Here is a 27,801-nt window from a genome sequence, read left to right as displayed (position 1 = left end):
CAGAGCACAAGTGGGTCCATACTCTACCCCATACATGCAGAAAACCCCTCTTCCTTGCAGTTCCTTAGCTTTGGACTTTTTTACCCTTCGCATAGACCATGGCCACGGCAACCCAGAGCCCTTGAACATTATAGAGACCACATCTGTCTTCGTTTGTTAAGGGTGAAAATGGGAAAGCAGAATCTAAGTTCATTGTGCATGAAACAGCCAAAACAGATGAAACTTTCTTTTAGATCCTTAGTGTATAAATGATGGCAGCAGCCGAAAGGGTTAAGAGATACTGATTCAGTAACTTAGAAAAGTTGTTTAGGAGGTCGCTGGATGCAAATGGCGGATGTGACGCTGCACCAGATTACAAGAGTGACGTGCGGTTACTTACAGCGCTATGGGACGGTTCATTCCTAGGATCACCCCGTCCAAGATGCCAAGGCCTTCATCCGTCAAGAAGGACAGACGAACACCTCGAGCTTCCAGCCTGGCAGCTATTTGTAGAGCACCTTTATATCCAGACACCTATGGGCAGTTAAAGAATAGATTATAAGAAGGGGCAAACATCTTAGGGAAGAAGCTGTAGCGGAAACCACAAGGTCAACCTACATAACATGGACTGAATAAAGGAGGTGGTTAGATTTACATGGCAAGGTAAGAAATAGTGAACATCAAATCATTTTTTGATACCACTGCAACCACAGCTACATTTTGTCTATTTAACGTTATTAAATTGTTTGCTGGCCTGCAAGAGCAGCAAAGAAGGGTGGGGAGAATGCTAAGCATGAAGTGGAGTAAGAAAGAAAGATAGGTATTCACTAGGAAAAGAAGCAAAGGTAACAACAGACATAAGGAGGATATAGGGGTGGAAATTCAGAAAGGGACAGAATCAGAAAATTGAGAGTGCAGAACAGACAAGCAGAATTACAGGGTGACAAAAACTGAAAGAATGAGGGAGTGAGAGAGAAAGAACGTGATCATTAGTGACATGGAATGGCAGAGAGAAATTTAAAAAACAGGATTTTGTTAAAAAGCAAAAAGGAGCTAAAGGGTACTGCACATAGATAACAAGAACAAAGTGAAAAGGACAAAACAAAGACATCTGGAGGGGTTTAAGTGAGTAGTCTCTAGAGCTACAGATCACAAGACAGTTTCGGATGAAATGAGGCAAAGAGGATCCAAAAAGGTGGTGGAAGCAGAAAGGTAGAGCCACCAAAAATGTGGATGAGGCCCTCTACCTCTTCATCGTGCCCGATACCCACGTAGAAGGATCTCCGCGGTCTGAACTTTATCTTCAGTAGGAACTCCAGGGCCTGCAAAATGCCCTATGTAGGGGACACAACATGTATCAAGTAAAGAAATACAGCATAGAGGGATCTTCACGTGGCAATGCATTGAACATAAGGGAGGAGAAGGGAGTGAATGACTCAGGAAAGAGCATTGAGAGGTCAGAGAACAGAAGCAAGGTGCTTCAAGGAGCCCATGGGAGGGAGCAATGGAAAGTGGATAGGGAATAGTCTGAAGCAACTGGGAGTGCAGGTCTAAGATGTGACATATTAGCGTGGAAGCTACAGGAGGGAGCACACAACAATGCACGGGGCTTGGAGTTGCACAGTGACCAGAAGGTGTAGTAAGAGTTAGAATGGGGCTGCACAACATGGAGAATTGAGTCATGGGTAAGTGCAGGCATGCAGGGTACAGGGAGGCCTATGGAAGAAAATGCCAAGGAGAAGCATGGGGGTGGAAGATATCTTACAGTCGACCCTTAAGAAGGCGGCACAGGGTGGCGATCAGAGAGGTGTGGAGTGTCAAGCATATTGCAGCAAAAGAACAAGATTCCCATATAAGAAAACGAGGACTTGGGCAAAATACTAAAAGTGTAAGAATTTGAAATAAACAACAATATTGAATTTTTTTAATTTCTTTTACTGTTATTTTTTACTATGTGAAACATGACAAGGTGGAAAAACAAGTAACTGAAAGGCAATGGCTTTGGTCTACTTTTGTAATCCTCGACTAGGAGGCCTCCCCCTTCCCTTGCTCTGGAGGACAACCTTGATGAGGAGTGCTTAGCGGATGGGTCCACATCAAGGATTGGAGACCTTGACAGCAGGGCAATGCTTAGTTGGATGCAAAGATTCACTCTCCTCTTGTGTACTGGAGCGCGTCTTCCACCCCCATGCTTTTCCTTGCCATGTTCTTCCATAGGCCTCCCTGTGCCCTGCATTCCTGCACTTACCCATCAGTCTCAACCTTGGCTCTTTCAGGTGGAGGTGGCTGTGGTGCATCATCAGTCCCCAAATGAATGGTCCCTTCTTGAAAAAGAATGTTGTTAGTCCACTTGCTACACCAGCTCCAAGGGATGTAGGAGACCCTCGCGTCCTTTCTCAAGGGAGACAGTTAGAAAACTGTACCTAAAGGCCTAGAAGAAGGAGGTAAGGATTCCTGAGCAGCTTAACCTCAGCGGTACAAGGTTCTACCTGGGTCATTTAATTGTCACTAGGCATACATCCGGAGTTGACCTCAGGATAAGGGGGGATCTACTCTGAAGCTGTGAGAGAAACCTGGTGTTGTAGTGTTTAGAGGAAGGGTGTTCAACTGAGGTTAGCCCTTTCAGGTCTGCAGGTTCAACTGCAATTCTTCAAGGTTTAGGGGGAGGACGGAAGTGGCATTTGTGGGGGTTTCCGCTATATTCCTGAATGCTTTTTTATTCTGGAAATGAACTTCATTTGGTGCTGACTGTACTGTAGAGTAGGCCCTTCAAATAAATGATCCTTACAACAGATATGCCTTGAAATGCTTATTAAAACTGGTTATGTTGGCTAGGCAACGAGGGGAGAAGGGGTCTCTGTGCAGGACGACTCACATATACGATTGTTTCTCGATTGCATGGGGCTTTGGCTTGGATTAGGGTGCGTTTCCAAGACACATTCCAAATTTCAAAGGGAACCTGTTAATTGAAAATGACCTCTCCTCAACCACCGAGGTCACTTTGCACTCTTCAGATGTGTGTAGGATTATCTTAATGCACAGAGATAAATTAGCCTGTTATTGTCACCCTTGACTTGGCCTGAAAGGGCGAGCGTCCTTCTAAACTCAGTTATACATGGCCCTGGCCTACTCCTCGTCTAGCAAAGACATAGGAAATCTGCAGGTCTGCTACTAAGTCCAGCCCATCCACTTCCATCTACTATTGGCTAGAGGTGAGACCCTAAGTACAGGAAGTTCAGTAACAGGATTCAACAGCTGCTACACATTTGTAGTATGGTTGTGAGTAAACTGCAGTATTTTGCAACTCTCAAGGTTTTTTTCTATAGATCACATTGAAACAGATAATTTAGGAAGGTGTAGATAACTCAGCTAAGTAAGTAGTGCAACTAGTAACAATAAAATCCAAGTGATGGCATTATAGGTAAATAATTGTAGCATCCCTGGACGTCAGTCTGCCAGCAAGACGAAGTACCTATTCAACACGCATAAAAATCTTGGGGCATTTTTAAGCTTGCACAAAACACGTACATTTATCACGCTACACAAAATGTAATGGTCCTAAATCGATACAGAACATACACTTTAATTCACAAAAGTATTTTGTTGAAAAAATTAAAGGGGGGGGGATTTACCCCCCTAAGAAATGTTAATGAGTCTGTAAAATGAAGAGGAGTGTGCTTCCTGTCACTCTCTTGCCCCCTCAGGAACATGGAAAGCTCCCTGTGACTGCCTACAGGTGCAGGGGAGCCATTAACAGAGCTTAACAGCTCCATATTACTTAAAGAAGGTTGTCTTTGTGTCAGCTTCTTACCCAGTCACTTCCTAGCTTGCTAACAATTGTAAAACAAGAAGTTTGCACTCTTACCTGATTTTCCTGAAATGCTGGTCTGTCTTCTCATTGGTTGTAGCGCATCATCAGTCCTCAAATGAGGTTTTCAGGTGGCGCGGGGCCCTCAAGACTCTAATGGACGGGCTGCTTAAAGAAGCTAAATCCTATTGTATATGGGTTCTGCAAGTAAAGTGATGTTCCTCCTTGGTCCACGTGGGCTGCCTGTATGCCAGATTTCCAGAATATCCACAAGCTATTTTGGATAGAGTGAACCAAAGGAGAACCACTGATAGTAATTGGTTACCCTGGAATTCTGGCATATCTGTGGTACACAAGGACCAGCACTGGATACCCCAAGGCTAAAACTTCCAGAAAAGCCTCCGACTTAGGAATTTAATTACTCCATCAACAGTATTCACTGACAAGTCATAGCCAGTATCTAGCGCATTGAAAATATAATCACTATCTCCTGACACTGTGGCGATATCCACCTTCCTTGTAGAACAAAGAGAAACTACTGATAAAAAGGACTGAAAAGTAGGGCTGTATTGTGGTGAACACATATAATCAATTGTCTCTGCACTGGAAAGTAAGAATGAATTTCGGGAGATCCTAAAACCTGATGAGGTGGGCAACTCTTGTGACCAGGGAGAATTGTGGAAACAGAGTCCTCTTCCTTTACTGGAAACTGAAAAGTCACTGAAGGTTATGGACATTAATTAGAAGGGTATGACCTTTGTTTGCCTTCTGAATTCGACATATGGCTTTAGATTTAGAATGAATAGGTATCATGGGCTAAATAACAATTTTCAGTACTGAGGAGCCTGTCCCAGATTTTTTTTTTCCTGTATGGGAACGGTAAAGGACTTATTACTAATAACACAGGTATGTTTTTTTCAAAATCCTCTTTTGTGTTTTAGCTTTTATTTTGTGTGCTTATAAACGGAAGGTCTGTATTGAGGCAGGCTCCTGTAGTGTTCCGCACATCCACATCAAATTTAAATATAGAATATAACCCTCTGAGCCTTTGTGATCATCTGCAAGAATCAGCTGTAGGTGTAGTCAATTGTGGATAGTTCATCATGAAGGTTTTGCACCTTGACCCTGAGAGGAGTCTGGCTCAGTCACTAAAGGACGAATATTTATGCAAAGGCGTATTTGTTTTTCCATGGAGATCTTGCTTTCATAGCCTGGTTGATCCCAGACTAATCTGATCCTGTTATAGCCGTTACAGAAGCAGAAACACCCTTTAATGATAGCTTTAGAACTCTGTGAGGAATGAACGGGTCATTTGATAAGGGAAGGCCACAAGCTGGGTTCTCAACGAGAGGTATAGGGCACTGGGATATGAGAAGCAATGATCATACCAGTACCAATAGCTATTTACCAACCCAGATGGAGTACAGGGTTAGAATCAATCTTTCCAACTTTGAAGGCTTTGTAAATGATGATGCCTTTTATTGATCTGTTTTGCTAATTAACAAATGAATAAAAGGCACTGTCATTTACAGTGCTAACAGCTCTAACTCTTGTAAATGCGAGACCTATTCTAAGAAGCAGCTGCCATTAGCCCGGGCTGCTCCAAAAGTGAAAGCACCCGAATGTTGCAGGAAAGCATGTCGTGCCTGCAGTAGGAGAAACTCATTAAAGAAAATAGTGCTTACAGACTAAAAAAGACATACCATGTAACAACCGAAGTAAAAGGGCCAGTCCTCACTGGAGGTTACAAATGAAGACAATGCGGTACTAAGGAGGGGCTAACAAGCCTATTAGCGAATCAGAAGCCAGCATTTACAAAGGACAATGACACAAGCCCATGAGAAATATGGGTGGAGAGTGGGTGGGGCTTCTATTCCATACTCCAGTACAGCATGCCGCAGAGCAGCGCATGTGCTTCCCAGGCTCGACCTTAAAAAAAGAGATGGCCGAAAGGGGTTGTGGATGCAAACTTTGAGGCAGGGCCTGGTAATGTAGAAATATGTTTAGGCAGAGCACCACAAAAACCCTTAATGTTTTGCTTTTCAACAGCTTGTTCTGGCCCTGCCCATTACTGCAGGGAATTTGCAACTACTTAAGAAGGGAAGAGTGCAGGATGGCAGAGTTGGTACTACAGAAGAAGGGCAGAAAGGATTTCATGGTTATTGAGAATAGAATGAAGCAATGAAATAAAGCAATGTGTTCATTGTTTTAGAGTGACAAAGGGTACACCTAAATCATGGGGAGTTTTGAAGATCATCTATTTCTCATGAGGCAGCCTGGTGGCTCTCAATACGTACAATAGCCGAGCCCTTGTCATCCAGTGTTCCTCGCCCATAGATAAAGCCATCAACTTCCTTGGCTGCGAAGGGTGGATAATTCCAGCCCTCGTCAGATGCGGGCACCACGTCAGAGTGGGCCAGCATCATGTAAGGTTCAAGTTGGGGGTCCGAACCTTGAACGGTAAAGAGGTGGCTGTATCCTGCAATTATCTCATGCTGAATGAAGCTGCAGGAAAACAATTCAGGGAAAACTGCAAGAAAAATAGAGCGAGTTAATTGTGGCTATAGAGAGACACTTCGGTTTAAAACAAATGTAAGCGTTCAGAAACTTTAAGATAAAAGACGTTATCGAACAAAGCGCATTTAGAAGTCTTCTGTTGTAATTCAATTAAGGTTATCCACAATGTAAAGTGACACCTCCTATGCTGCTTCACTGATGTTACCCACGTTTCCCGCTGCAAAGCCTGCACTTATCAAGCTATGCAATTCCAACACTGCTTTTCTGATGTTACCTACATCTCCGGCTACAGTCAAAGTCTGTATTAATAAAGGTATGCACCGGTGCAGGCTGTTTCAATCATACACTGCACCTCTCCTGACACACGGAAATCCAGCATGTACCAAGCTATGCACCCCCACAGTGGAGTCAGTGTGTGTTCTTGATGTTATGCTTATGCACCTGCCCCGCAGCAGTCAGTACACCCTCATCAAAGTATGCATTAAGAAGGTTATGGCTCCTCCGACCATAAAAGTCAGTCTGAACCCTGTAATGCCACCACCCCTCATAGAAAAGACAGACCAAAGGCCTCACAGCATTAGTACCTTTTTTGATGTATGTGTTGAACTCCTCCATGGCAGTCAGGTTCAGTTTGTCTTCTGAGAAAGAGACGGTGGGGATCCGGATGGCCCCTTGGAAAGAGAAACAGACCTGCATGTCAGTACTAAACAATCACTGGAAGGTGCAGCGTATTCTGAAAAGAAAGTGGCTGCTGATTGGACCCCTAATTAAGCCTGCTCGCGCCCATAGCACTCAAATTCCCTTCCAGAAGTCCACCAGGGGACAGCTGGATAAAGAACACCTACAAGTTTTTACCTTTACAAATACACTTTTCAGTGAGGAATCGGTCAACCTAACAATTCAGTCAGTTTAATGTTTTTTTTTGCTTTAATCAGAGTAGTTCTGATAAACTGAAGCATCTGTAGTATTTTATATGGATTTGCAGAGTAGAGGTACAGACTTCGTCTGAACTTGCAGCAGTGGAGTGCATCCAGGCTGGAGCACTCACAAGAAAGACACAAAGAGGTGTGAACAGTCTGTGATGGAGTGGGTAAAACAAATGTTGTATACCCCCCCATTCTGCATGTTCATACTAATTAGAATAATCTATTAATTATAATAAGTATTAATGTGTTTGTTTGCTATCTGATCAACCCTACTAATGTATGAATTACACGTGGGATTTGCATTTGCATGGCTAAAATAATTTGAAAAACTAATATATGTATGCATACTAACACAAGAAAAATAGATTACATGGTATATGTTGCCTTTGTGATGTAATTGTAAGTTGCACCAGATGACATCATTGGGTGAGTATAAACACTTTAAATGTCGCCAATATGCTAGATAATTACACACACATAAGGTAATTAGTGAGGGTTAAACATTTTATTAGTTATTTCCATGTTTAATTACTTTTTGTGTTTGTTTTGCTTAAGTTGACCAATTTGGCCTATGATAAAATGGCTGGCCTATGGACACGACGAAACAGCTACCATTCCACGAGGTTCCCAAAGTCTATGATGTCACACTGTCAGACATGATCCATCCGGTTTTGCTAAGATTGTCCATTGTTAAAGCTCTTGCAGTAGTCCAGTCACGACCTTGTCAGTGGTACAGGCCATCTTGAGGCCACTTGTTCAGGAGCCTGGAGCATGCGCATGCTCCAGGCTCCTGAACAAGTGGCCTCAAGATGGCCTGTACCACTGACAAGGTCGTGACTGGACTACTGCAAGAGCTTTAACAATGGACAATCTTAGCAAAACCGGATGGATCATGTCTGACAGTGTGACATCATAGACTTTGGGAAACCGAAACGGGCGATCTTAACCAACCAATCAGAAGTGCCTAAAACTGACTTTTGCTACATTTTATCATTAATTTCATTATAAAAAGACGGTAGAATAGTGAGTTGTGTCGCTCTTTTCCTGTTTCCTGACGTTATGCTGACAGAGACGATAGTGACACTGCAGGACAGCTGTTTCCCTGAATCTTTGACAGACTAAATTGCTGCCCATTTTCTTGATGAACTGAGGACTCTTAGACTGATGGGCATTGATTGATACGGGCACGTTTATGGTCCAGACCCAATCTGTGGGACTGTAGCGTGCTGCATGACGAATTGATTGACTTAAGAGGACTAATAGCCAGATTAGGTAACTATGATGTTCTGTGAATTGATTAAAATTCTTACTAAAAATTTGCATTTATTAGATAAAAATATTATTGATTAACAAGCAAATGTATTGGGTTATTTATTATCATCTGAATCTAAATGAAAAGGATTAGAATCACTTTTCCAAATTCAACTAAATTGATCCATCGACTAAGTGGAAGGAATATCTTGAGATTCAGGATCAAGATGTGCTGGATTGAAGATATTTAGTGGATGTTTATGTAAATAGATATTCTTTTCACGCCAGCGTTTGCAACATCTATCTCTCCTGTAAGAACAGAATAGATGAGAGTGTGTGAGTGTTGGTGTTATGGGCCCCAACAATGAATGTATTGAGTGAAAGTGTTAGTATGGTATCTGGTTTGTGACGAAGGGAGGATAGGAAATTCCACGCTGGAGCAGTTTTTCTCGGTAGCAGAGTTATGGTTTTTATTGTTTTGGTTTGGTGATTATTACTTGTAAATAGCTTATTGATTATTGATTGTGGATAGGTATTGGTTTATGTATTAACACTCTATGTTGAGTCGCGTCGAGTTCTATGTTGTTTGCACGACTTCTGGGATGTAGGAAGTCGGAAGTTTGTAACGGTTCCGTAGTAGAGAAGAGGTAAGCGCTGCTCTCGGGAAAGACGGAATTGTTGTTGTCCTGTAGGTACACGGGGAAAACGTGTGACGATTGAAGTTGCACGGCGCATTGTCTGGGTTCGATTCGGTAACATCGTCGTGTGTTGCCATTAGAGATATCTCCAGTATGAAAGAAGTGTATGGTAGCGAAGGTCACCTGTGAAATTTTGCTCTTAGGTACCAGGGGTCCAGATGGCACTCCAATAACGCTAATCACTAGAAAGGTAATAGGTGCTCCCTAAGCTTGATAGAAGGATAAAGTAGAGGGAAGCGCTACTTTGTTAACAAGTGTCATAATTCTGTAGTAGGACAGACTGTTCGGTGTTCTCGGGAAAGACAGAATTCTGTGTGAATGAACTACATTTTCCGTATGAAAGTGCGTGAATGAAATAGCACTCAGGTTAATCGTGAAACTCTGGTTTTATTTCTCAGGAGAATTGGGTCTCCAACTAGGTGTCTTAATTCTGGAGAAACGGTTAGCTAATGCTTGTTAGAAGGGTAAGGTAGAGGGATGTGCTACTTTATCAACGGAAGTAACGATTCCGTAGTACGGCAGAGGTAAGCGCTGCTCTCGGGAAAGACGGAATTCTTGTGAAAAAGGTCATTAACTATCCTTGGTTAGCGAAGCGGACAATGGTGGCGTTTTATGTCGTTACTAACAGATTTGTAAATTAGAACAAGCGAAAAGAGCTTACAGAGAACATTTTGTAAAGGAGGGGTCAGTAGAAGCCAGAGTAAGAGCAGCGGCTGCTGACGTCAGAAAGACCGCGCTGGGATTGGCCAGTCAGCTAGAAACATAAACGCTCCTGATTGGTGCGTTAGTGTGAGTAGCGCTACGATTGGCTAAAATAACAGAATAGTCGTAAAGGAGAGACTAGTGATACGCGAAAAGACAAAATGATGTATTACGATCCACCTGAAAAAGAGAAAAAGTCCTGGTTTGGAAAAATCAAGAAGTGGTTTAAAAAGGACAAACCGATTGTGACTAGGGAAGGACAGTTGCTTCCCCCACCAAAAACCCCTGCATCCTTTATGGTTGTGAAATATGGATATCACACTTGTATTTGGTAAGACACTTGGGTAAAATATACCAGGAGTGACGGAGTTTTAGCATTTCCAGAGCATGGTTAGTTTAATTTAGCGGTTTTGAGAAATTTGAGGGAAAGAATGATGAATCTAGAACCGAGACCTAGACCAACACAGTTTGAAGCACTGACAGAATGGGAAAATGAGATGCATGACAGAGAAAGACAGAGGAGTGGCGGAAGGTATAAATACATGTTTGGCAGATACGGGCATGATACTCATTTTGAGAAAATGAGAAGGTGGCGGAATGAGAGCATGACCGATGGGTTGTTTCCTGTAAGAATGGTTGGAGGGAAAAAATTTACAGAAAAAAGACATAATTTAGAACCAAAGGGATACGGAGTGAACGAACTAGAGGATGATGTTCTTGATGATATGTTTTATAAAAATCCACCTCCGTATCAACCAGAATCTGAAATGTTGACACCAAGTGCCCCAATGAGAGAAACTTTGCGAGTCATTAAGACAGAGCAAGTACCTCAAGAATTAGGGGAAAGTAAAACAATGGGAGAAATAGAGAGAAAATCAGATGATAAAATGAGTAGTGAAAATTCAGCAGAGTTACCAAAAACAACCTTAGAATTAACTGAAAAGATAAGAGAATTGACCAAAAATTTAGAAGCTGTAACTGTTCCAGTGACTATAGGCCCTTTAATGCCTATTTTTGACAAACAGAAGGATAGTGAACATTGTTTAATGGTTCCTTATAACAGTAATAAACACATTGAAAAATCAAGGCAGAGTTCAAATGAGAATCAATGGAGATAGACAATGGGTATGATGGAGCCAAATGCCTCAAATAACCCATTTCTATGCCCAAAAGTTGCAGAAAGCCCTACTGTGAAGATGGAATCAGTATTTGAAAACCCAAAGGGACTTAGAACAAACTAATGTAGAAAAACCAGTAGGCCCATCTTCAGAAGAACTGAGCGAATGGTTGAGAAGTCTGCAGAGAAAAGACAAAGAATCCCAATCAATAGATGTAGCCAAACTACGAATGGTATTGGAAGAATTAATAGTAGGAACTATTCCCACAGAGAAGTTAAAAACTTACCAGGAGGAGGAGTTGTTGTTTCTGTGTAAAAGCATAACTTGGAGAGCAAAACATCTCCATGAAAGATTAGAAGAAGTAGCAAATGAAATGTGTATAGACATTGAAAAGGTGAAGGCCCTACAGAAACCATATTGAATAGATTTCACTGAAAAAGATATTGAAAATTTGAATACCACAGGACAAATGAGTCAGATTAAGGAAATAATTATCCTGCTGAGGAAATGGGGAGATGTGGACAAATGGAGAAGCAGATGGTATCGAAAGCGAGATGATGCTTTAGACAAAACTTTTGCAGCTTTCCCTGCAAGAGAAAAGGAGAACGTAGTAACAGAATGTCCTATGAGAGAAATTCCAGGAGGAGGATATGTACATGTCCCATGGACTAGACAAGATATTTTGTCATTCCCAAATGATTTCCCTCGACTACGTGAAAAACCTGTCGAGTGGTATAGGCAGGTAGACAGATTTGTAAAATTGTCCAAAGTATTATGGATTGATCTAAACAGCCTGTTTGACATAATAGTACCAGCAGATTTATGGACGGAATGCAAACTTATGTTAAATTGGCCCACACAAGAATATCCTAGGGATCCAAAGACAGCAGCCCCAGACCCCGAGGTAATGAAGAAATACGAGCAGGTCATTATCTTTTTGAAAAACAAAAGTACCTCCTAAAGAAACAGATTGGGTAAAGATTGACAGAACTCATCAGGAAAGTCGGTAGATGCTTACTATGTGAGGTTGATTTTGGCTTTTAAACTATTTAGTAGTGATGAAAATTTGAGCGAAAAGGACTTGAGTCATTTTGTATATAGACTTGTATATGGTCTACGTCCAGAAATTAGTGAAATGATCAAACAACATACCGTAGATTGGCAAAACAAGAAAATAGATGAAGTACTGAGACATGCAAAATATTTCAGTGATGAGATTGAGGCCAAACAACGAACGCATCTGCACGCATCAACAGCCAGCTCTGACAATGATCAGGAAGTCAAGAGCTTACCGCTTTCTAAAAGGACCATTCACTTCCTTACACAGTTCTCAAAGTCCTACTCTAAACCCCTGACATCAACTAAATGGCAGGCTCTGGAAGATTAATGAGCAGCCTCTGTATCAGCATGGAACTAATCAAATTTCGAAGCGGAAGACCGTCTCCTCTTCCCCTAGTTCAGTGCCTGGGCTCCTTCCCTCAGTCTCAGGAATGTCAACAATACACTTTCACAGTCTGGGAAAGCAACCTTGCCTCCATCTTGTGCACATGAACAGGCTTGGGATGTTCAAAATAGCACAAGTTAAGCACACACAATCTCAAGCTAGGATTTTGGGCTCACCGGTTCCAGCAGGACACGAAAAAATACACACACACTACCAAACATGTCTCACACTCACTGCACATTAAAGCAATTGACAGGCACACAGGGGTTCACATAACAGAGGAACATTACACATAGTGGCAAGTAGAACCATAAATGGTGAGTAGAACCATAAACTCTTTGACATAGATAAAAAAAAAGAAAGTGTGGTCACAGTAATGAGTCTTAGAAACTCCGTACGCTGCCATCACCGCTCAAGTGACCTACCCAAGGCATGGACAGTAGTCTATGCTCACAAAGAAGGCACACTTGATGCGCCCCTCCAGGTCATGGAACAGATTCTGGATCTTGCATTACCATGCACAAGCCTAAGGCTATTTAAACATATTAATTAGTGTGATACCAGGGCTAAAACAAAAAGTCAGGATACCGATTGGACTTGCATGTCCACACTCTAGGTGCAAGTACCTGCCCGTTCACCATGCAAGAAACATTCCCGTTTCAACACATAGTAATAACACTCAATAAGTTCAATGTGTGTCAGGATTACATCTTTTAACATAGCCTGATTGACACAAAGGGAATACACTATGAAGTCCCAAAACTGCACTTTGCGACTCACACTTAGTCTTTCCACGCATGGAGCACCCCGTGAATTGCTGATAGAATGTAAGGCGCCCTAAAAAAAACATCTTTAAAAATTATGTCATTTGAGAAGTATCACATAATGCAATCTAATTGGATTCGATTCAAACAGAAATAAAATGTAAAATGACCTTATTTTTTACTTTCAAGAACCTCGTTTTTAGGTCTCGCCTAGGCAGCACATGTGCTGTCTTTTCGAGATATGCTGTATCAACTGTATGGGCTATCAGCATGCCCAGCGCTTTCCATTGGTTGTTTCGTTTACCTTTTGAAATTTACATTCGTCCCGCCTTTTGTCGGTTTTGTTCACCTTGGAGACTTCCCCTGTTACATGGATCATTTCACTCTTGGCCATATGTTTAGTTTCGGCACATTACTTTTTCTTTCCGCTTTTGTCGCTGCTCCGCTCGCTTGTTTTTTATTGTTTTCTCCTGCTTGTGTCTTTGGCGCTTGTTCAGCTTCAGCGCCCTTCGCTGCTCCCAGCTGCTCATGTCCTCAGTAAGTGTTCTGCTTTGGCGCACGTCTCCCCAGCTCACTTAATCTCCTCCCATTTGTTTCTGCTTGCTTTCCCACCCCCTACCACACCTCTGCAACTCCCACCCAGCTTTAATTACCAACATCCCTCCCTCCTCTCTCTTGTTGCTTGTTACAGCTGCCACCGTAGTAATCGCTTGGGTGCCCAACTAGCATGGAAGCAAATTCAGGACGGTGAGTGTCAAAATTCAGGACAAAGGGTCAAAGTTCAAGACCGGAGGTCAAAATTCAGGACAAAACTTAGGGCCAAAGGTAAGTTTCTTATAGACACGTCAGAGGAGGTCGCACAATAGTAGATAAGTAAGTAGACAACCACTTAAGTACAAGTCAAAATAAGTTTATATTAGGTTGATACAATTGTGCACGTCACGGTTTTTCAGTATGTGTACAGATTTGAGCATCTGTGCAGGTCTTTTTGTGGTATTTCATATGACAATAATCTATTTTTATGGTTACTGCACTTTGTTGTTGAGTTTGATATTTTGTTTACAATTCATGGTCCTGAGCAGGCATGTTTGGTGAGAGAAAAGGTTGGGAAGATCTGCTCGGATAGACATTGTGAGATGTAAAGTGGCACGCATAGGATGCAGCTAATTGGGACCTGCAGTGCTGGACTAGAGTGCAGTCCTCCGACTGACCAACTTTATGTGTTAGATCGCTTCAAGCATTCCATTTCTGTTCAGCTAGTGATGACTGGTATAAGGGCTGGTATAGTATGGAGTGGTGGATTACACCCATAGCGAAGGTAAGAGCATTAAGCAGGAAAAGGGAGTTATTAACCAGGCTGCATGAGCCACAATTGGCTGCACACTGCTGAGTGTAATGGTATTATTGTGGGTCAGAGCAGTTAGTTAGGAGTTGACATTGCTATATCATGCCCTGGCTAGTCATAAATCAGCCCTCCTTATTTTAGCTGTATATTGGAAATAGTATAGTGATTGGGCCGTTTCATTTCTGTGAGCTTTAAACTGCAGATTCTCATTGATGCACAGAAGTGTGCTACATACTAGAAACTATTTATGCTGTGGAGGCATTATTGTAGGATAGAGGGAGGCACCGTCTTTTACATAAGAACACTTTCTATTGAAATAGAAGCAAAATAACATCATGCAATATTACTGATATATAGTGCACAAATACTAATGTGTGAAAATGTGGTTTCAGCAAATATGTATTGCGAGAAGCTGCCCTGATATATGATGTCCACTAATGTAAGAGGGCACCTTGCACCCGTCCAGACAACCCTTATGATGATTTAAGAGGTCTCAGACAACCTTAGAAAGCTATCAAAGTGGTAGCTGTGATGAGCAGACTTCAGGCTTAGTCTTGAAGGTGTGTAAAGCAGCTTGTTTTACCAAAATGCTATCTTATAGTATGGATTAAATCAAAAAGTATTTATAAAAATATGTATTTATTATATAACACTCTCTAGTACTTCACAGGATCTCCTACATGGAGATAGACACAAAGCACACAATACTTTAGCAAATAAATTACAGTAAATACAACTAATGCGCAGTGGGCCCCAGGGGGGGGGACCAAACCATACACTAAGAAAGTGGTATAAGAACCATGACTCGAGTCAAGACAATGTAGCGAGGATGTAGAATTGCTGGGGACCCACAGAACCACCCAAAGTAAATAGATAGGGACCCCACGGAGAGCGTGTGCAGTTTGAAAAAACAACCGCGTGCTCCGTACAAGTTTATGTGCAAGTCACAGTTGGAATTTTAAAGAATCGGAACCCTTCACAGATGACCCTGAAGAAACCCAGTGGAAGACAGAAGGTCGGAGACCCATCCCACCCATGGATACCGTGGTACCCATGTTACCTATCCCAGGAAAGCCGGCTGCATAGGTGTGAAGTGGCATCGGAAACCGCAGTCGAACCCAATGGAGGACTTCAGGAAAGTGCCACTGCTGGAATTGGAGAAAGTGTCCGGAGGAATCCAAACATGGATTCTTGAAGAGGAGTACCTGAAAGCAGAGGGGACAGAGTCTCTGGGCCAGATGTACGACTGCAAGATTTCGCGAGGTGCAATTTGCGACTACTCCGTACATATTATTTTTCGACTCGCAATTTGAGACTCGCAATGTGGTATATGAAAAAAGCTGTCGCTTTTTTTGCGACTCGCTATTCAGTCGCAGCGCAAATTTTCAATTTGCGAGTGCATGTCTTACATTGCGTACAGCTATTTTTGCATGTGCAAATCAATTTGCAACAGATTTTGCACATGCAAAATGGTAGTACATTTGGCCTTATGTCACTCGGGAGTGACCAGGAGCCCTGGAAGACGAATGTCATCCGATGTCGGGTGCTTCAGGAAAGATGACGGTGACCTTCACTTTGCAGCTGCGAGGACCAGGCGGCCTCAGGATGACCAGGACCCGGAAACGAGCTGTCCCACGAAGGATGTCGACTGCTGAGTGGTCGGTGTCCGGCAGGAGCACCAACGAGCCTTGACAAATGCAACCCATGCAGGAAGTCAAGAAGGTGCACAGTTGGGACAAGCAAGGTCCAGAAGACTCACCACAAGTAGGGGAGTCAGGACAGGCCCCGAGCAAGCGGGGGAGCCCAAGGAAAACAAATGGACCCACAAGCCGAAGGCACAGGAGTCGCGAGAGGACCTCAAGCAGCTCACCAAAAAATGTTGGCCACGATTCACACGATGCGGTGGGGTCGAAGATTCTGGTCACTGGAGGTGCTCGAGTTTGGGGCTATTTGGAGCCCGAAGATCTGCTAACAAAGATGTCAACAAGCCTTTCCAACTGCAAAGGGGACATGGTACCCAGGGGTTCGGTTATTGCAACCCGACAAGGACTGCTGGCCTCAAACTTGGTACGAGGGTCGAGCAGGCCTCGGGAGCTGAGGAAAACCACCACCTGTGTTGCAGAGCCCAGGGAGTCCGGAGGAACTCGGGAACTGCAGACCGGTCATCTTTGGTGCGGTGCCTACGAATGCAGGGGAGTGACTCCTTCACTCCAAGGGAGATTAGTTTTGTTGTCCTTGATGCTTCACAGGCCTTGGAAGGTTCCTGTATGATGCACAGGCACATACGATGCAGCAGGCTGGAAGGGCGACAAAGTCAGGCCCAAACGAAGTCCTGAGTGCCCAGACTGTAGAAGGGCATTGGTTTCAGTTCTGAATCTTATCCCATGACAAATCTAGGGACCTACACCCAGGTAAGCCCTTAAGTACCCTAAGGAAAGGGTTGGGAAGATTCAGAGGACCCTCCCAAGGGAGGGTCTGGACGGGGGGAGGTTACTCCCATGTCCTTTGTCCAGTTTCGTGCCACAGCGGGCGCCAACGGCTCCCAAGACTGGTTTGAACTGGACTATGCACAGGGACACCAAATGTGCCCCTCATGCACACTTTCAGGCACTGGCATGCGCACCCACCCAGCCCTAACACACTAAATCCTGTCTGGGAGGTGGTCACACATTCCTTTGACAGGATGTCTATTGTTCTGTCTTCCCATGCTCGAGCTTGGCTCAGTAGCAGGAGGGCAGAAATATGTCTCTGGTCGGCAGCAACCATTTTGTGCTGTCTGGGACTAGAAGGTTGGTACCGGGAACACAGAGCTTAGCAGAGGGCTCTTCCAGTGCTTGGAATCATACGGTGTGGGGGTATGATTCCAACATATTTGATGCCAAACATGAAAGGATTAGTTGCAGCCGTTTTCGAGACGGCCATCACGAGATTACGCGGTGCCACTCTATAAAGTATATGGCTGTTTCAATGACAATCCGGGAGAATCTATTCCGTAGGCTGCAGGGGTGTCCTACTCATGCAGGGGCACCCTCTCACTTAGAACCAAAGCACCCTGTCTTCAGGATTGTAAAGGCCTGCTGTAGGGGTGACTTATAGGTTTTAAGTGCAGCGACCCTTAGATATAGTAAACCTATATCTTTAGCAAGTGAAACATGCACCAACTTACATAGGCTGCAATGGCAGGCCTGTAGTTCCATTTTGAACGGCCTCTCATGGGTGGCATAATACATGCTGCAGCCCATGGGAGACCTCTGGGGTACCTATGCCCTGGGTACCATATACTAGGGACTGACAAGGGTACCGCAGTATCCAATCTTGGATGTACCCAAGTACTGAACACAACAATTTAGGGACTGGGGTCCTGGTTACCAGTATCCCAGTTTGAATAGTCAAAACACAGCTTAGTATCAGGCAAAAAGTTAGGTACCCATGCAGAAGGATCCTACCTTCCTACATGTATCATTGGAACATCACCAAGTAAAGTGTCTTGGTTCTTTGATCCTTCGAGCACACTTCTGAATTACAAAACAAGTGGTCCATTTATGGTTTCCCAACTGCTGATGTGTTTTGAAACATTTGCACAGTTTATTTACAGATATTTAAAAGCTGTTGTGGGTTACAAACAAACTGACAACTCACAGCCTTTGTTTTCGCACCCCCAAGAAAATTTGGGAAAACATGGTGCATTCTACAACACATTTGTCATTATAGATCAATTGTATTAGCTTCTAAAGCATAGTAAATAATGACTTTACTGTGGACCAGGATACAAAAATCTTTGATTGGGCTCTTCAATGATTTCCTTACTATCACTCATCCATCCATCCACTCATCCATCTATCCTTTTACCCATCCATCTACCCTTCCACTCATACATACATCTATTTACCTTTTCTCTCATCCACCCTTCCACTCACTAATCCATCCAACCCACACCATCCCTTCACTTACTTACTCACCCACCTTTTCACAATAATTATGAGCTGAGCCTTTGTCTGCAACCGAAGAGACCCATCAAGAACTCCACCTTTGCTGTAGTTCCTAAAGCAAAGTCTGGAGTGTGTGGGGGGGGGGAGATTCATTATGCCCCTGCACATAGGCAGTGCCAGGATGGGATGCAGCTGTAGCATGGTGTTGTTTCCAGAGCTTTAAGTGGGATGAAAAAACAGGGGGGGGGGTGGGGGGGGGGTTCTCCAAAAGGGGTGTTCGATGTAATTAAGGGCGTGGCTTAAAACACATAAGCTGAAAATCTGTGCTTAGCATAGTGTGCCGCCCGACTGGTATTTTGCTGCTTCTATCATTGCATCCAGATACATAATACAACAAGTAACGTTACACCTACAACAAGCCAGAACTATTGGCTTTTTCAATAGTTGTTAGTTGCATAAAATAACAAGCATTTACAATGCAATGGTCTCGGCATTGTTAAAGTTAGAGCTATTGGTATTGCTCATGACATTATTTTTGTTTACGTTTTTGTTTTTAAAACATTTCCGAGGAGGCCACGGGACTTGTGTGTGCCTGCTGCCGCGCCACATGAAGACCACCGGGCATGGCCGTCTGCGCCTACTAGTGTGTGCCTGCTCCTGAATCATACTACTGCACCTACACGTGCGTGCCTGCTGGTGTACAACACCAGACCCTCGGCCCTACAGTCTGCGCCTGCTGCCGCGCCACACTACAGGCACACAGGCACGCCCTCTGCGCCTACCAGTATGTGCCTGCTCCTGCGTCATACTACAGACCCACAGTCCTGCCCTCTGCGCGTACCCGTGTGTGCCTGCTGGTGTACAACACCAGCCCCTCGGGCCTACAGTCTGTGCCTGCTGTTGTGCAACACTGCAAGCACACAGGCCCGCCCTCCGTGCGTAGCTGTGTGTGCTTGCACCTGCATCATACTAAAGACCCACAGGTACCCCCTATGTGCCTGCTCCTGTGTTATACTACAGACCCCCCAGCCCTGCCCTCTGTGCCTACCCGTGTGGGCCTGCTAGTGTACACCACCAGACCCTCGGGCCTACAGTCTGTGCCTGCTGCCGCGCCACACTACTCACACACAGGTACGCCCTCTGCGCCTACCAGTATGTGCCTGCTACTGCGTCGTACTACAGACCCACAGGCTTCCCTCTGCGCGTTCCCCGTGTGTGCCAGCGGCCCGTCACACTGCAGACCCTCAGGTCTGTGGCGGCTGCCGCCTCACACTGCAGACCCTCAGGTCTGTGCCGGCTGCCGCATTATACTGCAGACCCTCAGGTCTGTGCCGGCTGCCGCATCACACTGCAGGTCGTGCCGGCTGCTGCACTGCACTCCAGCTCCAGTGAAGGCTGTGGAGCAAGAGCTGTGAGGAGGGAGACCTGGGCTCGGAGAACTAAAGATTACACGGCGGCAATCACTTTGGGCCTCGGTATTTTCCGCATAATTATGGATTTGCAGAGTTTACCAAATAATACATCACCCACTGCATAGATTTTAACGAAAACGCTCAAAACAGCCAACAATTACTAAAAATGTGACAACGGTTGTTGCCGCACAAGGAACGCTCTTACGAAAAGTTGACGAGAAACCTTTGCTTTGCTTATTGCTGCATTTGGGTGTTATACTGATACTAAAGACGCGGAACGAGCTCAGGCAGGGTTAACATGCAAGGAAACAGCTACACAATGAAGCGATTCTACCACAAAACGCGCCGCATTAAGCATCGTAATCCGCCTGTTGCCCGAATAGTTTAGCCAACTGCTGTATATGTTCCTCCTGTGCCGCATAATTCTAGTGGCACTGTCAGTAGGTAAACGTGACGTTCCATAAGAGTTTGAACCATGCAGGAAGTGGGCAAACCCACTTAATGTAGCCACCCCGGGGGCACTATTTCTGCTTCAGAAAGGGCATTTGCCACATTTCTGAGGTGAATGACCGGGGAACATGCGGCCGAGTTTGGGGCATAATTCATCGCTTTGCGCTCTCTCGGACTGAAAATGTAAGAAGAGAAAACAGCGTTGGTTTTTTTGTGTGGAAAGGGTATAGTTACAGAACAAGCTTTAATTAAATCTATAACAAAACCACAATTTCTAAGCAAGAGTTACATCCTCATTTTTAAAAAAAATGTGTGCAAGTGTCACAATTGGTTTCCTCTATTCTCTGTTTCAAATTCAAATTGTTTCATGTCACATGGACTACAACAAAATATGTTTTTGTTTTCCCATCCCCAGAGAGGCACACTACATCCCCTCTCCCTTCACTGCAAACTGCCGCTCTCAGGCCACGCTGGCCCCGCCTCGTCTTAAGAGCCCTGTTACCCAGTTTTTATGGGGGCCCCGATTCACACGTGTCGCCACAGGCTGGAAAGCTACAATCATTTCCTGTCTTGGTTTTTGGGCCCAGCCTTCCTCCCTGGTTGATACCGTGCAGGCCCGGCCCATAAATCCCACATGTGCGCGCATAACCCTACAGCCCACCTCATTATTTTTAACGAGGATAAAGCGACCAGTCTGCATGCAGACGGTCGGACCATAGTGTGTTAGGCGGCAAGACAACTCAGTGGGTTAAAAACAGTCTTAAGGACGGAGGTGCAAAGTCTTCCGGGCAGGCAAGCCTTTCATCCTTCCAAGGAGACGTGTTTGATAAGAACTGTTTATAATTGAAGCACCGCGGTGGCAGAATAAGCGCTTTATAAATCACTACAACATAACAAACGTAAAGTATTTTACTCAATGGTCTGTGCGCTTATGACTGATCACTACAAACCCGGACCGGATAAAGACCTGTGGGTGGTGCGGGCTCACCTGAGGCTTACATCACTGACTACTTACTCCACGTCCAAGTTGCACTTCCATCTCTTTTATCCACTGGAGCAATTTTTAATCAGAGTTAATATTATTAACACTATATTTAATTTTAAACATCAGAGTTTATCACCCAAGGCAAGGTTCCTCATGTGGCCGCCGCACGGATGAAAGGCGGAGTTGGCCTCGCCAGACACGTGACACACAGATCTCCGTGGCGAGGGGGTGAACCTTCCCCTGCCTCCACCTTACGGTCTGCTATCACTGAGATGATGCCAGGCAGAAGGCTCGAATCTGTAACCCCGAGCCAACGGCTGCTAAGTGAAACGAGTTTTTTATAGCGCATACTAGAAATTTGAGTTGCGTGTAGGCGCTTTGATGGATTTATACTGTGGGCCTGGCTAAAGGTTAGGGTGGTAGGCCTCGAGCGTCCAACATGAGAATGCACTTCTCACGCCACCTTCGATGCGCCCCGATTGGCAGAGGCGTTAAACTTCTATCTCATTGGCTCTATCTTCCCCCAAAGATGAGCCTGAACCAGAGAAGCCAAGGGGCCACCAACAGCGCCTCCAGATGCGTCATCCTCAGTCAGGCCTCACTCGTGGTACCAGCTGACTGCCTTCGGCTGTGTGAGGCCCAAGCTCCCCCCCCCCTTCTACACACCACACACCCACTCCAGGCTCATTTTCACACACAAAACACCAATTTTCCAGCGTTTCCACCAAAGGAAGGGGCAGATTAACAATCTCCTTGCGCCAATTTTCCATTAAAAGTGACGCAAGGGGTTTGTAAATCTGCCCCGAAGCATTTAACTCTGCGTCACTTTCCACTAAGTGGGCAATTTGTACCACATCCCCTCTCTCCACCAACCTCTGAAGAGAGGAGCCCTCGAGGGTCACTTTAAAACCCAAAGAAAGACAAATACATTTAAAAAGAGCCACAATGGTGTCACGTGCTCAGTAATAAACGTGCACTGACGAAGCAAAAACTGCACCTGAATGGAGTCTTCAAGCCCGCTCCAGGACTGCACCGGTTCCACGTCCTAGAAGGCCGCTTATAAACGCGTCTGGAAAGTTCTTCCAAGACTTTCATCGTCTTTCCCAAGGGTGAATCCATCTGGGGTGGTCGAAGAAGCCGGCCATGGCTCCTGGCGGATCCGGGGGGTGGTTGGGGAAGTAAGTGGGGGACGAGAACTGTGCTCATGGCGATCGTGAACACCACAAGCCACCGTCCCACCCCACTCAGGCACACAACTGTGGAAAATAACTCTGGAAGAGCATGCTTTTACTGAGGCCACCACCGCCTTTCTCCGAGGCGAAGCAGAAATGCCTCGGAGAAAGGCAGCGGCGTTTCCGGATTCGGGGGCGTGTTTTGCTTTTCTCTCATCTTGCCATTGGCTGGAGGAGATAATTAGAAAAGTTGCAAAAAACACGCCCCCGAATCCGAAAAGGACGGGGCCTGTTCGGAGTGACGGACCTCTTCTCCAAAGGCTGGCCAGCATTCAAGAGGCCAGCCAATGGAGAAGAGGGGAGAAGAGGGGCGGGTTCAAGCCCCTCTTCTCCAAGTCATTATCTCTCGCGAGCGAGACTGCGCAAGCGCAGCCTTCGCTAGCCGAGACCTAGAAAAGCAGCAACCATGCCTTTGTTAAATATAATACTGAAAATACGTCAGTCCTAAAATGAAGACTGTGAAAGAACTATAATCTCTTCTTTTAACTTGTTTTGCCGCCTAATTTGCATGAAACTGGATTCTCACGTACAAGTATTGGCATTTTTGTACATTTCTTCCTTCTGACAGAATGCCCTGCCCTAGACCGAGGCTGGAGGAGGTGACCACAAGCTTTAACAGCCCAGACTGGCCCATTGTCATTCTGTATGTGGCAATCTGCCGCATATAGATGAAGATGGGCAAGGTGGGGCTTCTCTTGTGCTCAGAGGATGAGTACGAGGCAGCCCCATCAGGGAGCTTAGTAAGTCTAAGCGCTCGCAGAGTTTTCCGCGTTACGCAGAGCTTCTGGAGTTCCGAAAAACTCTGCTTTGTGTTGCGGAGCGGGGTTTTTTACCTCGCTCGCATTCGTCAACATCAAGTTGGCCAGCGCGAGCGTGGAAAAACAACATCCTGGTGAGATTTCTAAACGCAGGCGGTTAGATTTCTCATTACGAGTGGTCGCGTACGTTCGCGTTGAGAAAGCTGCCGCTCGAGTAAAAATCTACTCGAGCGGGAGAAAGGAAGCAGCGCCTGCTCATGCTGTGCACTGTGTCGTTCACGATGATTACACAGTGCAGACAAGCATCTGGCACTGAAAATCACCGCGAACGGCATTTAACTAATGCACTCTGCTGCTCGCGGAGATCCGCTTAGGGTAGCTGACTTTTTTTTGCACTTCGAGGAACTCTGCCCAGGCTTAGAGCTGAGGCTTCTTGCAGGAGAGCAGAGATGCTCCCTGCAATGCCCAAAATTATGGACAAAAGACGTCCATAAAAGGGATCCTCCCAGACAACGGACGTGAGGTCCAAATTACGGACGGTCCGTGAAATTTACAGACGGTTGGTCACCCTAGTAATCACTGAAACATCAGAAAGATAAAATGCATTTTCAGCCACTCATTCATACAAATACGTGTAGGCACACCAACCCATTAACTGTTTCAACTTTTAATGAAATAACATTTAAAGATGAAAGTATCAAGCGGAAGATAATACAAGGTATCTTTTTGTGAGAAACCGAGGCGAGGTGGATTGGAGTGGAGAGCGAGTGGGCCAAGTCTCTTGACACCAGCATCTTCCTCCAGCACAAGCGGCCACTTCATGCTGTGCTTGTTGTACATAGCCTCGCCACGTCACCAGTGGCCCAGTTAAGTGACAGTAGACGTTGTGGCACGCATGTGCTGCATGGCTACGGGTCCCAGAGGCGAGAGCTGCTGGCGATGCCAATGCTTTATTTATCATGGTACCTGTGGAGAGGCTTGCACGACGGGTGTTTGGACGATGGCTTGATCGTACTCTGCCCTTCTGGGGTGAGCAATATCCCTGCTGCGCCCAGTCTGAACCTCCACGCGAATGCTGTGGTTTGAGAACAATAAAGCTTGGAAAGAACGAGAATCCAACTACAGAGCAAAGCGAGCACTAAAAGATTGCCTGAGAAAAGTGAATAAAATACTTACAGTAGGAAACTTTAATTTCCAACATTTTTTTACAATATATTCAAGACGAAAACAAGTATACAACTACTCAGACCCCGGAGTTCCTCTCTTAATTTCCTAAGTGCTCCCCGTACTCACCCTTAAGGTTTTCCTTCCAGATTCTCTGCTCATCAGTGCCCGGTTCCACAGGGAGCTGCTTCCTGGGGCCCCAAGCGGGGCCCGCCGTGGAGCTCTGTGAACCATAAGTTCGGAGCAGTAAGACAACCAGCAGGAACCCCAGAGCGACGAGGGGCGACGCCAGGAGGCCAGGGGAGCAGCGTGGGCAGCGGGGCATGTTAGACTGAGAGCTGACAGGTAAAGAAAGACACGAGGATGAAATGGCACATGCACACAGAAAGGGCACGCCCACAACAGACGATCACAGAGAGACTCACGCGCCCCCTCACCATATTATCACAGAGAAGAGCCGCCCGCAGGCTATTACAGCGACCTCTCTATCAGCGGAGGCCCCGCCTCCTCGACCCCAGTCTTCACCCCGTGCCCGCTGCGTGCCCGCGCCATGCATCTGAAATGAGCCGCTCCTGCGCCAATAGCAACCCTGGAGGCGACAGGCAGCCACAGGGCCGATAGGAAGTCACATAAAGAACTAGACTGCTAACTTTTCTTTAAAACGTTTTTACCGGAGTTCATCCAGCCACATTGTGCATGTGGCAACCGATCGAGTTTAACGAATGGTTCGATTTCCTTACGCAGCATCTGGGTAGCTGACCAGTTGAAGAGTGAGCGTTTGGAGATAAGCGGGGGGGGGGGGGGGGCAAGCCAACACGAGACCAACTTTCTGTGTGTGAAAAAGGCCACTTTATTGAAACAGGTGCAGGAAGAGGGGTACTGAGGGCAGAGAGCCCTGTGCACAGGAGACATGTGAGAGGGGTACTGAGGGCAGAGAGCCCTGTGCACAGGAGACATGTGAGAGGGGTACTGAAGGCAGAGAGCCCTGTGCACAGGAGGGATGGAAGAAGGGTACCGAGGGCAGAGAGCCCTGTGCACAGGAGACCTGTGAGAGGGGTACTGAGGGCAGAGAGCCCTGTGCACAGGAGACATGTGAGAGGGGTACTGAAGGCAGAGAGCCCTGTGCACAGGAGACATGTGAGAGGGGTACTGAGGGCAGAGAGCCCTGTGCACAGGAGACATGTGAGAGGGGTACTGAAGGCAGAGAGCCCTGTGCACAGGAGGGATGGAAGAAGGGTACCGAGGGCAGAGAGCCCTGTGCACAGGAGGGATGGAAGAGGGGTACTGAGGGCAGAGAGCCCTGTGCACAGGAGAGATGTGAGAGGGGTACTGAAGGCAGAGAGCCCTGTGCACACGAGGGATGGAAGAAGGGTACCGAGGGCAGAGAGCCCTGTGCACAGGAGGGATGGAAGAAGGGTACCGAGGGCAGAGAGCCCTGTGCACAGGAGGGATGGAAAAGGGGTACTGAGGGCAGAGAGCCCTCTGCACATGAGATGAAAGAGGGGTACTGAGGGCAGAGAGCCCTGTGCACAGGAGAGATGTGAGAGGGGTACTGAGGGCAGAGAGCCCTGTGCACAGGAGACATGTGAGAGGGGTACTGAAGGCAGAGAGCCCTGTGCACAGGAGACATGTGAGAGGGGTACTGAGGGCAGAGAGCCCTGTGCACAGGAGACATGTGAGAGGGGTACTGAAGGCAGAGAGCCCTGTGCACAGGAGGGATGGAAAAGGGGTACTGAGGGCAGAGAGCCCTGTGCACAGGAGGGTTGGAAGAGGGGTACTGATGGCAGAGAGCCCTGTGCACATGAGATGGAAGATGGGTATTGAGGGCAGAGAGCCCTGTGCACATGAGATGGAAGAGAAGTACTGAGGGCAGAGAGCCCTGTGCACATGAGATGGAAGATGGGTATTGAGGGCAGAGAGCCCTGTGCACATGAGATGGAAGAGAAGTACTGAGGGCAGATGATCAGAGTGGTGTTCTTATCCTTACATCAGTCGCTGCGCTTGAGCGGGATCTCTCTCACTTCATTTATTTATGTATTTAATTGAATCGTTGTGAGCTGACTTTTGGCTGGTAGCCACTTTGTAATGCTGTTTTGGATATTTAGTCTAGGTGTATTTCATGTGTAACCAAAACCCCTACATACGCACAATATGAGCAAAATATGACAGGCTCAGGTCACTTGTTCTTTACTAAGTTCACAGAGCTCCTCTGCGGCACTTTAACATTTTTCAGGGACTTTCTCCTTGCATGGGTTGGGAGGCATCCTGTGAGTTTTGTAGAGGGCTAGAAAAGCCTCATTGAAGAGGCAGGTTTAAATTTTTTCCTTGCATGGGATGGGAGGCATCCTGTGAGTTTTGTAGAGGGCTATTTTTTCCTTTGACACTGCCAGGTGGGAAGGATCCTAAGTTCTGGGTAGAAAGCATTCCAGGGCTGTTCTTCACACCTTCTGGTTTGCTTGAAAATGCACCTTTTGCCCACTCTTTTTTCAAAGTTTTCTCAGGGGGAGAACCGCCGCCAGTAGGTGCTTCAGGCACGCTCGCTCGCCGCAGTGAAGTACCAGGGGCGTAACACAGGCCCCTGCATCCCCCACGGTGTGGGGGGGCCCCAAGCTCCAAGGGGCCCCCTTGGCACTGCTCTCTGGCCAGAGAGCTCCAGATTAAGCCTGGAGGGGGCCCCTCTACGTTCCGTGCAAGGAGGCCCCCTCACTTTTCGTTACGCCAGTGTGAAGTACGACAATTGTTTTACGCCTCACCACTATCAAATGTCACCAGCCGCCCCTGGTTGTGCGTGCTGTCAAGGAATCCACGTGGACCTCAGGTAAGAAGGTATTTATTAAGTATATACACAAGACTCCACCAGGAGCAGATGTAACCTGTTAGTCAGCCCCCCCCTCTCACTCAGCCAACGGCCGCTCCTAGAAAACCCACAACGAGGCACTCCATAGCATCATATAAAGCATACTGGTCTCACTGAGCCATCTGCCATAGAACACCCACATCCTGCCATAAGATGTTAAAGGTACTTTTGGATATTGTTAGAGCTTTGACTGTTGTGTATGAACAGTAACTCACACTGAGCGCTAGTCCGCAGGCGCTGCTCTCAATACTGAATCTTATTTCAACTACAGGTCCCATGTGATGTTCATCCTTTGTTCCTGTAGCTTACATTGCTATTTAATACAAAGATGATGTGTGTGTTATTACAGGTGTGATAATGTGAAGATTCAGAGCCCAGAGGTGATGAAGAGTTATAAAGGCAAATATCATTGCGATGATTAGCTTTGTATGCTACTGTTCATGAAAATGATGTGGTATGATA

The 27,801-nt window shown here is 45.9% G+C and overlaps 1 protein-coding gene across 1 annotated transcript in view; it reads right to left on the bottom strand.

The window, feature by feature from the left end:
- The window catches only part of LOC146869282 (N-fatty-acyl-amino acid synthase/hydrolase PM20D1-like), a 177,032-nt gene extending 151,992 nt beyond the window's left edge, over window positions 1-25,040 (bottom strand). The window contains exons 1-6 of the mRNA XM_085646942.1: window positions 24,920-25,040; window positions 24,612-24,820; window positions 6,889-6,975; window positions 6,085-6,317; window positions 1,227-1,313; window positions 380-513 (exon numbers count right to left, since the gene is read on the bottom strand). Coding sequence (XP_085503068.1) covers window positions 380-513; window positions 1,227-1,313; window positions 6,085-6,317; window positions 6,889-6,975; window positions 24,612-24,820; window positions 24,920-25,038 — 869 coding nt within the window. The 5' untranslated portion in view covers window positions 25,039-25,040. The remainder of the gene's footprint in view (window positions 1-379; window positions 514-1,226; window positions 1,314-6,084; window positions 6,318-6,888; window positions 6,976-24,611; window positions 24,821-24,919) is intronic.
- Between the last annotated feature and the right edge of the window lie 2,761 nt (window positions 25,041-27,801).

Source organism: Triturus cristatus, chromosome 1_1 (assembly GCF_964204655.1).
Source record: "Triturus cristatus chromosome 1_1, aTriCri1.1, whole genome shotgun sequence".
Taxonomy (NCBI): domain Eukaryota; kingdom Metazoa; phylum Chordata; class Amphibia; order Caudata; family Salamandridae; genus Triturus; species Triturus cristatus.
This window is presented reverse-complemented; position numbering and strand designations above follow the sequence as displayed.